At 40.3% G+C, this 13,172-nt stretch overlaps 1 protein-coding gene across 1 annotated transcript in view; it reads left to right on the top strand.

Annotated features, from left to right (window-relative positions):
- The window catches only part of CEP192 (centrosomal protein 192), a 153,295-nt gene that overhangs the window by 18,545 nt on the left and 121,578 nt on the right, over nt 1-13,172 (top strand). Inside the window, exons 4-5 of the mRNA XM_043978257.1 lie at nt 9,186-9,358; nt 10,038-10,090. Coding sequence (XP_043834192.1) covers nt 9,186-9,358; nt 10,038-10,090 — 226 coding nt within the window. The remainder of the gene's footprint in view (nt 1-9,185; nt 9,359-10,037; nt 10,091-13,172) is intronic.

Raw genomic sequence — 13,172 nt, 5'->3', positions numbered from 1 at the left:
CATTGTTGATGGAGTTGTGAACTGATCCAAACATTCTGGAGAGCAATTTGGAACTATGCCCAAAAGGCTATGGGACTGGGCATACCGTTTGACCCAGTAATACCACTACTAGGTCTGTATCCCAAAGAGATCATAGAAAAGGGAAAAGGACCCACATGTACAAAAATATTTATAGCATGTCTCTTTTGTGGTGGCAAAGAATTGGAAATTGAGGCCCATCAATTGGGGAATGGCTGAACAAGTTGTGGTATATGAAAGTAATGGAATACTATTGTGCTGTAAGAAATGATGAGTGGGCAGATTTTAGAAAAACCTGGAAAGACTTAAGTGGACTGATGCTGAGTGAAGTGAGCAGAACCAGGAGAACTTTGTACACAGTAACAGCAACATTGTGTGATGATCAACTGTGATAGACTTGGCTCTTCTTAGCAGTGCAGTGATCCAAGACAGTTCCAAAGAACTCATGATGGAAAATGTTCTCCACATCCAGAAAAAAGAACTGTGGATTCTGCATGCATATTGAACCATACTATTTCTACTTTTGTTTTTGTCTTTTCTTTTTTGAGGTTTTTCTTGTGTTCTGATTCTTCTTTCGCAACATGACAAATGCAGAAATATGTTTAATGTGATTGTTCATATATAACCTATATCAGATTGCTTTCGATTATAAAAAAATTATTAACTGCTAACTACTAATCTAATCTGAAAAACTTATAACTGCATTTATATGAAAAATTATAACTATAGAAAAATTATAAGTGGGCTGTAAGTCCTGCTGTAGTCGCCATTCAAATGTAATAATATTTTAACTAATTTACTGGTGGTCCTACTCTGTGGACTTTTGTCTGGCTGGCTATCTGACTGCTATTAATTGTCTAAGCCAGTCTGTTAGGGCCGTTTATAAAATCCCACACTGCTTCTCCCAAATTAAGTAAGCCAACAGCCTCTTTTAATTAAAGCAAATATGGGGTTTATTTAGTTGAATAAACTTAGAGTTAAATGTAGAAACAAAGATAACAAAATACGACTTGTCAGCTTTTTAAACTTTCTGCCACCTCTTGCCTATGGGTGTGCTGGCCACTGCCACTGTGGCCTGCAGCCATGCCTTGCTTGGACAGGTTCGCCTTCAGTCCTCTCCGACCTGCTCACAGCTTGTACTTTATCCTTCTGTTGTGTCTTTCACTACCTTCCTTCACTCTCACTCTTCCTCTATTTTTCTGCTTCACTCCAGCTCCCCTGTCTCGCTGTCACTGCTCCGCTCCTTTCTTTTAACTGCAAGCCCCCTTCACTTTTTCGACCCCCCTGAAAAGCCCCATAGCTTCCTAGTTCCTCTGGCATCTCTCTACCTTCTTGCTAGCTCTTTCTCCATCACCTTTCTGTACTGTAGCCTCAGTCTCCTTAGCAAACCCCCAGCATCTCTGCCTCCCAGGCTATATATCCCTTCTTTCCCCTCAAACCTTGGGCTCCCCATGCTCCTGCACATGCCAAACTAATTTGCTGGCCACTTAGAGCTGCAGCTGGGGCTCAAGTGAGCTGCGCCCAGGGCTGCTGTGGGGCTAGCCTGGGATACCGGGGGTAGTTTCCCCTCAGGGCGGAGGGAGCTGGGGCTTTCCTCCAGCCCTCCTGCAGCCCCTTAAGGCTCATGGAGCTTCTCAGCTCTGCCCCTGAAGCAGAGGGGGAGGGGCACCAGCCCGTCTCACACAGAGAAAAACCCTGAGGGTCTAAGGCTTTTTAATATCAGCCCAAAGGCAGGGTCCCCAAATCACAGTAAATTCACACATGGCCTTAGGGAAGGGAGGGAGGGAGAAAATATTTGGAACTAAAAATCTTATGAAATAAATGTTGAAAACTATCTTTACATGTAACTGGAAAATTAAAAAAATACTTTTATGGTTTAAAAAAAATGTTTTTGCACAAACAAAACATATGTAACCAAGATTACAAGGGAAGTAGAAAACTGGGAAAGAATTTTTGAAACAAATATCTCTGATAAAGGCTTCATCTCAATTATACAGAGAACTGAGTCAAATTTATAAAAATACAAGTCATTCCCCAGTGGATAAATGGTCAAAGGATATGAGCAAGGAGTTTTCAGACAAAGAAATCAAAGCTATCTATAATTGTATGAAATAATGCTCTAGATTACTATTAATAGAGAAATGCAAATGAAAACAACTCTTGAGGTATCACCTCACACCTCTCAGAGTGGCAAATATAATAAAAACGGAAATATTGGCTATTGGAGAGGATGTGGGAAAGCTGGGGTGCTAATCCAATGTTGGTGGAATTGTGAAAAGATCCAACCATTCTGGACTGCAATTTGGAACAATGCCCAAAGGGCTATAGAATTGTGCATACCCTCTGATCCAGCAACACCACTGATAGATTTATATCCCAAAGACATCCTCCAAAAGAGAAAAAGACCTATTTGTACAATTTTTTTTTTTTTTTGCAGGGCAATGAGGGTTAAGTGACTTGCCCAGGGTCACACAGCTAGTAAGTGTCAAGTGTCTGAGGTCAGATTTGAACTCAGGTCCTCCTGAATCCAGGGCCAGTGCTTTATCCACTGTACTACCTAGCTGCCCTCAAAAATATTTTTAGTGTCTCTTTTTGTGGTGGCTAAGAATTGGAAATCAAAAGAATGCCTATCAATTGGGGAATGGTTAAACAAGCTGTTGTGTATGATGGTGATGGAATATTATTGTGCTATAAGAAATGACAAGCGGATGATTTCAGAAAGGCCTGTAAAGACTTATATAAACATGTATAGTGAGGTGAGCAGAACCAAGAGAACAATGTGTACAGTGACAACAATATTGTTTGATGAAGAACTGTGAAAGAGTTAACTATTCTCTTTTTTTAAGTTCTTTTTTTAGAATTCCTAAATTTTAATTTATTTTTGTTTCCACAATGAGAAAGGGGTTATACATGTGTGAATGTGTAAAACATTACCACATTAGTCATTTTGTACAAGAAAACTTGAATAAAAGAAAAAAATGAAAGGGAAAAATAGCATGCTTCAGTCTGTGTTCAGTCAATATCAGTTCTTTTCTCTGGAGGTGGATAGTATGCTTCATTAGTCCTTTGGGATTATCTTGGATCATTGCATTGCTGAGAGTAGTTGTCATTCACAATTGCTCATAGAGGGATAATGCTGTCACTGTACACAATGTTCTCCTGGTAGGAATGTAAACAGTTTAACCTTTTAAAATCCTTAATTTCTTTATTTTTTTATGCTTCTTTAGGGTCTTGTATTTGAAAGTCAAATTTTCTCTTCAGTTCAGGTCTTTTCATCACGAATACTTGAAAGTCCTCTTTTTCATTGAAGTCCCATTCCCCCCCCCCCCCCCCGAAAGATTATACTCAGTTTTTTTCGATAGGTGATTCTTGGTTGTAATCCCAATTCCTTTGCTCTCTGGAATATCATATTCCATGCCCTCTGATCCTTTATTGCAGAAGCTGCTAGATCTTGTGCTATGCTGACTGTGACTCCATTGTACTTGAATTGTTTCTTTTTGTCAGCTTGCAATATCTTCTCCTTGACTTGGGAGCTCTGGAATTTGGCTTATTCCTGAAAGTTTTATTTTGGGATCTCTTTCAGGAGGTGATAGGTGGATTCTTTTAATTTCTATTTTACCTTCTGCTTCTAGAATATCAGAGCAATTTTCCCTGACAATTTCCTGGAAGATGATGTCCAAGTTCTTTCCTTGATCATGGTTTTCAGGTAGTCTAATAATTTTCAAATTATCTCTCCTGGATCTATTTTCTAGGTCAGCCTGTTTTTCCAAGGAGATATTTCACATTGTCCTCTTTTTTTTTTATTCATTTGGATTTGTTTTATTGTGTCTTGATTTCTCATGAAGTCATTAACTTCTATTTGCTCAATCCTAATTTTTAAGCAATGATTTTCTTCAGATAGCTTTTGTACTTCTTTTTCCATTTGGCCAGTTTGGCTTTTCAAGTTGTTGACTTTTTTTTTTCATGACTCTTCTTCATCACTCTCGTTTCTCTTTCCATTTTTTCTTCTACCTCTCTTACTTTATTTTCAAAGTCCTTTTTGAGCACCTCTGTGGCCTGAGACCAATTCATATTTTTCTTGGAAACTTTGGATTGTAGGAGCCCTAATGTTGCTATCCTCTTCTGAGGGTGCATCTCGATTCCACGTCGATGATGAAACTATCTGTGGTTCTCAACTTTCTTTGCTTGCTCATCTTGCTTGCCTTTTGCTTGACTTTTAACTCCCTCTTACAGTGTGGCAATACTTCCAAGCTACACTGTCCCAAGCCTTAGAGGGCCCCAGGTGTTTTGATTTAAGGAAGGGCAGGTTCATTACTCTCTTGGCCTGTTCCCTAGTCTGTAGATAACCCCAGGCCAAATTGCTAATTAACCAGACAGCAAAACTTTGTGTCCTGTGGTTGTTAGCTCCAACGAGCCTGCTCCCCTTCCCCATCTGGGCCACAGCCTGACTCAAGCCTACTTCTTGGTTCCCAGCAGGGGTGAAAAACTCAAGTTCTGCCTCAGCAGCAGCAGAGATTCCTGTAATCTCCCCCCTGCCAACCTCTCTGCCCTCTCACCAGACTGTGAGCTTAGTTCCAGATGACACTGGTGATGCAGCTGATTCAGAGGCTCTGGGGGTCTCTTTTCCTGGCTCAGCCTGCCTGGTACTGGATCTGTGTCAGTGTGACTATGGGTTTGGGCTCCACTCCTGCCATGGCACAGCATCCCACTACTGTTGACCTTCTAAGCTCTCTTGCTGGAAAATGATCTCAGCCCATTCTTTTGTGGGGTTTGCTGCTCCAGGAATTGCCCTATGACATTATTTGGAGATTTTTGGAGTGATTGTGTCATGAGTTCCGAGAGCTTACTGCCTTTCCTCCGCCATCTTGGTTCAGCCCTCAATACTTAACTATTCTCGACAATACATTGATCCAAGAAAATCCCAAAGGATTAATGATGAAATCTACTGTCCAATTCCAAAGAAAGAACTGATATTGATTGAATATAGACTGAAGCATGCTATTTTTCACTTTCATTTTTTTCTTTTATTCAAGTTTTCTTGTACAAAATGACTAATATGGTAATGTTTTACATAATCACACATGTATAACTCCTTTCTCATTGTTTACCTCCTCAAAGAGGGGGGAAGGGAAGGAAGAAAGGAATATAAATTGGAACTCAAAACTATAAATAAAAATGTTGATTATTTTTAAAAAGAGAGAGGCTAGTGTCTGTTTTTTCGTTTTTTTTTTTGGCAGGGCAATGAGGGTTAAGTAACTTGCCCAGGGTCACACAACTAGTAAGCGTCAGGTGTCTGAGGCCGGATTTGAACTCTGGTACTCCTGAATCCAGGGCCGGTGCTTTATCCACTGCGCCACTTAGCTACCCCGAGAGACTAGTTTTGAGGACTAAATTGGTGGTGGTAGTCCTCTCATATTTCTTTTTTTCAGATGATCAGTTCATTCTGATAATTGAGAATCTTCAATAAATACTTATTTTTAATTTAAAAAATTCTGAACTGAATGAACTCTTAAATGAAAATTTCCATTTGTAAAAGAATAGAAAAAAATGATTATATATGAAATCATGAATTTCTTATTATGAACAGCTTGTTTTTTATATATTGTTTTTAGAACTACCCCTCTTGTCTGTTTCTGAACTTTGTTTTGTTGTCTTCTGTGTATTTTAAAAAAATGTTTCTATGATCCTCTTTTCTTTGTGTCCGTCCTTCCCTCCCTCCTTCCTGAGGATTAAGTGACTTGCCCAGGGTCACACAGCTAGTAAATGTTAAGTGTCTGAGGCCGGATTTGAACTCAGGTACTCCTGAATCCAGGACCAGTGCTTTATCCACTGCACCACCTAGCTGCCCCTCTTTGTGTTTTTTTTTTTAGACACTGTTCCTTACCTTCCTTTTGCATCCAAGTCCCTCCTATGAAAACATGAAAAACACAATCCTTGTAACAAATAAGTATAATCAGGCAAAACCAATCCACACATTTTCATTTCCAAAAGTATGTCTCATTCTCTACCTTAAATCTGTCATCTTTCTGTCTAGAAGGTGGATTGTTCTGCTTCATCACTGGTCCTCTGGAGTTGTGATTGATCATTGCATTGATCAGAGTTCTTAAGACTTTCCAATAAGCAACCATTTCTTCAATCATCAGGTATTTATGAAGTGCCTACTGTGTTCCAGGCACTGTGCAAGATGTTGGGAATACAATTACTCATAGCACTTGAAGACCTGAAAAATGCTTTAAATACTTAATTTCTTTTGATCCTCACAGCAGATGTAAGGTAGGTGCTGTTAGCAGAAGCAGCTGGTGGCACCCTAAGTAGGGAGTTGGGTTTGGAGTCAGGAAGATCCCATTTCAAATCCTGTCATGTACTAGGGATGTGACCTTGGGCAAGTCACATAAGTCTGTGTTTGCCTCACTTCCCTCAGCTCCAATGTGGGTATAATAATAGCATTCACCTCCCAGGGTTGTTGTGATGATCAAATGAGAAAGTATTTTCTAGTATTATTGGTATTATTATGAGATAGTGATGATCAAATGAGATAACTTTATAGAAAGACCTTAGCATAGTGCCTCCCACATAGTAGTAGGTGCCATATAAATGTTTATTCCTTCTCTCCTTTCCCAATTGTCTCCATTTTACAGATAAGGAAATTGAGGCTTAGAGAAGTTAAATGACTTGCTCATGTTCACACAGTGTTTGAGGTTGGTTTTGAACACAAGTCTTCCTGACTTCAAGGCTAGCTTTCTATTTACAAACAAATGAAACAGTCTCAAGGGTCTTACAGTGTATTAGGATATATGTAAATATAACCAGAATATATAGAAAATAAATGCAAGGTAATTTTTTTGTGTGTGTAGGTACTACCAATATCGTGGGTGGGGGAGGGATCAGGAAGGCCTTATCTAGAAGGTGGCATTTGAGCTGATCTCTAGAGGATATCGAGGATTTCCAGAAATGGGGGAGTATCCTCCCAGTATGGGATTCTTCTTTAAGTGCCTTCTTTACTGTGCTATGCACATTGTAAGTATTCCTTTAGCCTTTCCACTTGGAGAGAAATTAGCTTTTACTGTGAGCATTTAGTAATTTCTTTTTCTTTCTTTCTTTTTTTTTTTGGTGGGGCAATGAGGATTAAGTGTCAAGTGTCTGAGGCTGGATTTGGACTCACATCCTCCTGAATCCAGGGTTCGTGCATTATTTACTGCGCCACCTAGCTGCCCCCATTTAGTAATTTCTTGACTATGATAATGGTAGAATCATGCAGATCACTGCAAAATTTGCTCGGTTCCATGGTTGCTAGAGCTATGTCCAGTGCCTAGAATTTTTTCTTCACTATTACTTCTCAGAATCCCTGTCATCCTTCAAGATTCACGTGAGGTGCCACCACCTTTGTGAAGACTTTCCTGATTCCCTTCCCTTTCCCACCATGTAAATTAGTTTGTAGTCCTCAGAGTATACCAGAGACAGCTGTGGCACAGTTTGACACTTACTAGCTGTGTGACCCTGGGTAAGTCACTTAGCCTCTGTTTGCCTCACTTTCCTCAACTGCAAAATGAGGATACTATAACTGCCACCTACCTTGCAGTGTTGTTGTGAGGATCAAACGAGATAATACTAGTAAAAGTGCTGAGCGCAGTCAGTGCCTGGAACGTTGTAGGTGCTGCAGAAATGCTTCTTTCTTTTCCCTTCTCTTTCTTACTTATTTGTATATGTATTGTATATGTGTGTATGTATGTATAACTTATATAATTTGTATATGTATAATATCCTTCCAGTGGATTTTAAACTTTTCATTTTTGTCGTATCTCTAGCGCCTTGTACATGTAAGCTTAGTAAATTTTTGTTAAATGGATTTGAAGGAAGAAAGTGCAAAAACAGTATGAGTTGGTCATAAGGTCATTAATGATTTCAGAGAGAACTGTTTCAATAGAATGATGCCACCTTCCTGAAAATGGAATAAATGATTGGGGATGCAGATATTACGTAGCAAGTATAGACCTTTTCTAGGGCTTTGGCGCTAAAATGGGAAATAAACTTAAGGGCAGAGTCATTGAAAAGGTTTTGTTGTTATTTTTGTTTTTTGGTTAAGAGTAGCTTACTGGATAAGGGTACCATGTTTATTAACTGAGGAAAAAGAGCCTGAAGAGGGGAGATCCATGAGAGAAACTGGATGCTTGTACACAGTTGTGGAGAAAATATAGAAGAAATATATTTGAAGATTCAACTTGTTAGCTTTAACAAAAGAGAGCCAGTTTTTCTCCCTGATACTGGAGGGAAGGAGTAATATATTGAATGAGGATGTTAAAGGAGTGGAGGAGGACAAATGAGAGAGTTCATATCACCTGACTTCTGTCTTCTCAGTAAAGTAGTAGGTAAGGTTTTCTGCTGAGCCCAGAGGGAGAGGTGAAATTGGGGACTTGAAGAAATACGAGGTTTGGAATAGTTACAGTGGGAAGTCAGTAAGAGATAAGTAAAAGGATTGTGAAGGTCCAGTTGAGTTTTGATAGCAAATCTTTGTTTTTGGATCCTGTTGGTACGGTTGCATAATTTCTTCTGGGAATGTTGGGCAGCTTTAGGGATACCAGGGTTAATTGTGAGTAGACTAGAAATATGAAATTATGGGGGTAGGAATTCCAACTTGGAGTCAGCCATTGTTGAATTGGCTAATGGTAGGCTCAAAGTTGAATACAGAGTCTGTGAAAACAGAATCAAAGGGACTGAAGATCATACTGAGGGCCAAGAAAAAGTGTAGAAAGGTAGGAAATTGTTGAGGTAGAAAGAAATGAGATGTCCATTAAGAGGGAGCAGCAATAAGATTAAGAGGAGGCAGTTCTTGAATTGAAAGATGTTGGAATTAATAAAGTTTGTGAGACTACCCTGGTGACTTGATGGTAGACATGAATGCAGTTATGATTATTTTATAGTGCTAGATTGTATATTGGTATCTCAAAAGATTTGCTACATTTAAAAAAATAATGGGAGGTAATTTGTCCACTATTTTTGGCATTTGATCACATATATGAGGGGCATTTCCTATTGCTTTATTTTTATGTGAGGAGTTCTACTTCTCATTTGATAATGAATTATTTAGTAAAACAATTCAATAGCAGTTACTTAGGTTTATATTGATTAGTTAATGTAGTAATTAGAAAACTTTCTTTTTCCTTCTCTAGGCCAGATGTCAGTAGATTTACTGGAAATCAACGCATGTCAGATATTTTCACAAAAGACCTGTCTCACCAGCATGAGAATATTGACAGATTGCCAACTGAGAGTATCAGAGCTGCAAATTCCATTCAAGGCAAAGATATTTTTGAAAGAATGTCACCACTGGATCAGGTGAAAGGTATTTCCTAACATAGTGATATTATTGCATGCATTAGATATTTTACATTCCTTCGTGTAATTTTGGTGATTTGTGATGCGGCTAAATAGAAAACAAAAAATGCTGAGTTCTCAGGAATTAATAATAATTTTTACTTCACCTGTCTCTAGCACTTTAAAGTTGATAATGTGAGTCTGGAATTGGGAAGAGCTGTTAGAACTGGAGGCAGATATTAGGGAAATATTTGGGAATTAATTATGTAGAATTGGTAGTTTTGAGAAAGATAGGGTAAAGTGAGAAAAGCATTAGGTTTAGAGTCATTGGTGTCTGGGTTTAGATCTCCTTTTGTTACTAATTCACCTGGGCATGTCATTTTACCTCTCAGAGCATTAATGCTTTCCCCTCAGTAACTTTAATAAAGCATGAAGTGGAAGAATTCCTATTTTTATAGATTAGGAAACTGAGGTAGAGAAGATTTGATTTGTCCATAGTTAAACAGTTGTTAAATGTCAGAGGCAGGATTTAAAATTGAGTCCCTTGACGTCAAGTCTAGCCTTTTGGTATTACACATGGTTCTGCTACATTGTCATATTTCTATTTGAGAGGAACAATTATTATTTGGCTAGACTTACATGTCATTTATTTTTCTTTCTCTATAAAGTTTAGTTGCTAGTTACACAATGTTAGTGTTTATTTACAGATTTATCCATTGATGGGCGTTTTCCCCCATATTTGAGAAGCAGCGAAAACGAGGTAAAATATTAAATATTTCACTAACATCTAGCAGAAATTAATGGTGAATAGTAATGTTTTTGTCTTTTTGGCAGGGGGGAGGGTTAAGTGACTTACTCGGGGTCACACAGCTAGTAAGTGTTAAGTGTCTGAGGCCAGATTTGAACTCAGGTCCTCCTGAATCCAGGGCTGGTGCTTTATCCCCTGCAAGATCTAGCTGATCCCAACACATGACTGCCCAGTTCCAAATGAGAGAGTTTGAGTGCATTCCCCCCACCCCCCCAAAGCAATGAGGATTAAGCAATCTGCCCAAGGTTACACAGATAGTGTCAAGTGTCCCTGGATTTGAACTCAGGTCCTCCTGAATCCAGGGCCAGAGTGCTTTATCCACTGTGCCACCTAGTAGCCCCCCTCACTTCTTTCAAGATTAAACTCAAGCATTATTTTCTATATGAAGCACTCTTCAAATGGTAATGTCCTCCCTTCCAGAATACTTTGTATTTATTTTGTATCATTGGGGGCAGCTAGGTGGTGTAGTGGATAGAGCACCAGCCTTGGATTCAGGAGGACCTGAGTTCAAATCTAACCTCAGACACTAGACACTTACTAGCTGTGTGACCCTGGACAGGCCACTTAACCCCCATTGCCCTACCAAAAAAAAAAGTTTTAAATTTTTTTCATAAATATTTATCCATTATATACATTTATAGTTACATAGCAGCATCCACTAGACCAGGGCTTCTTAAACTTTTTCTACTCATGACTCCTTTCAGCCTGAGAAATTTTTATGTGACCCTGGGTATATAAGTATACAAAATAGGGAGACATAACCTTTTACTCTTGCCAAAGTTTTTGCAGCTCCCACATTCAGTTGTGTGACCCCCATGTTGGGTCATGACCCACAGTTTAAGAAACTAGGCACTAGACCAAAGGTGTCAGACATGCTGCCTACAACTCTCCCGAGTATGGGCAAACCCAACTAAAATGTAATTGGGAAATATTTAGTAAAATAAAACATACATGATAATACATTTTTAAACTAAGTCAATACGCAGCCCACAGGGATCCTTATATGCAGATTAGGGTCCCCCATTTCAGTTTGTTTGACAGCACTCTAGACCATTGGCTGTGCTTTCTGGTCCAGCCATTCTCTCTTTGCAGTCATCAGTCAGGGAAGCCACTCCATTGGTGAAAGAACCAGCTATCCCCACCAATTGCTGCCTGCCTTCTACAGAACAGGCAAGTTAGCTTAGTTGAAGCTGCAAGGCCTACTTAGGGAGAGAATGGAGGCTACATATTCCAGGAAGGTAAAACCAAAGCCATCGCCTAACTACTATCTTGGTTCTAGCCGGGAGATGCAATTTGGCAACTGCATTTGGGTGTTGCCTTGCTTACTCAGGAGTCACAGCTGAAAAAAAAAATTAATTTAACTAATCCTAATCTAACCTGAAAAAATTTATAACTGTGGGATATATGGCTAATTACAAGTATATGAAAAATTATAAGTTTAGAAAAATTATAATTGGGCCATAAATCCTTTCGTGGTCACCATTCAGATGTAAGACTATTTTAACTGACTAGCTGGGCCCTAATCTTAATTGTGGGTTTTTGACTGGCAGGCTATCTGACTGCTATTAATTTCCAAAGCCAATTTATTAGAGCCTTTTAAAAATTTCTCCACACTTGCTCCCTCCCAAATTGATAAGCAAATGATTAAGAAGCCTCTTAATTAAATAATCAAAACAGAATTTATTTATAAAACCCAATGTAGGTGCAGCTAGGTGGCACAGTGGATAAAGCACCGGCCCTGGGTTCAGGAGGACCTGAGTTCAAATTCAGCCTCAGACACTTAATACTTACTAGCTGTGTGACCCTGGGCAAGTCACTTAACCCCAATTGCCTCACAAAAAAACCACACAAAAACCCCCCAAAACAAACAAACAAAACCAATGTAGGGGCAGCTAGGTGGCACAGTGGATAAAGCACTGGTCCTGGATTCAGGAGGACCTGCATTCAAATCTGGCCCCAGACACTTAACACTTACTGGCTGTGTGACCCTGGGCAAGTCACTTAACCCTCATTGCCCTGAAAAAAAAATCAATATACAAAATAAGGGTTAAGAAATGCAAATTATACAACCTGTCTGCTTTTAATATAAGGGCCTTTGCTGCATCTTGCCTTAGGGTATGCTCCAGCTTTTTCCAGCTTTTACTTTTTCTCCTTCACTCTAGCTCCCCTGCTTCACTTTCTTTTTTTTTTCTTTTTTTTTTTTTTGGTGAGGCAATTGGGGTTAAGTGACTTGCCCAGGGTCACATAGCTAGTAAGTGTTAAGTGTCTGAGGCCGGATTTGAACTCAGGTACTCCTGAGTCTAGGGCTGGTGCTCTATCCACTGTGCCACCTAGCTGTCCACCCCCCCCCCCGCCCCCCCCCCCCGCCCCCCCGCTTCACTTTCACTGCTCAGCTCTTTTCTTCTAACTCCAAGCCCCTTTCACTTTGTTGACGCCCCCTGCGTCTAACTTTCCTCTCTGTATGTACTACAGCACTGAACCCCTGTGTCTCTCTCTCACAGACCTCCTTGCTTTCTCTTAGTCCTCTGGTGTTCTTCCTCGCTCTTAGCTTTTTCTCTGTCTCTGTCAGCCCCTCTCTTTACATAGCCTCAGTCTCCTTAGTGTCCTTGTAGCAGCCCCCTTCTGTCTTCTCCAGCCTCCCTTTCTCCAACCTGCTTCTCCCTGTACCATCTCCTTTTGTTCTCTTAATCTTCTGGCCTCCCCTTCACTGTCTTTTCCCCTGTATATATGTTCCTTCTCTCCCCTCAAACCCTGGGCTCTGTGTGCCCCTGCACACGTCAAGTTAATCCACTGGCCGTGCTACTGCTGCGGCCAGGCGGGGGCTCGAGGGGCGCATGCCCCCTGCTGAGTGCCTGGGACCACTGCACGAGCTGCGCTAGGGGCCAGCCTGCATGAGCATGGGATCTCTGGGGTTGATCCCCTCAGGGCAGAGGGAGCTGGGGCTTTTTTCCCCCAGCCATCTGACCTGGCATCCAGTAAAGCCCATGGGGCTTTTTGGCTCAGCTGAAGCAGAGGGGGAGGGGCACCAGCCCCT

The sequence above is a fragment of the Dromiciops gliroides genome, chromosome 1, assembly GCF_019393635.1.
Source record: "Dromiciops gliroides isolate mDroGli1 chromosome 1, mDroGli1.pri, whole genome shotgun sequence".
NCBI lineage: Eukaryota > Metazoa > Chordata > Mammalia > Microbiotheria > Microbiotheriidae > Dromiciops > Dromiciops gliroides.
This window is presented reverse-complemented; position numbering and strand designations above follow the sequence as displayed.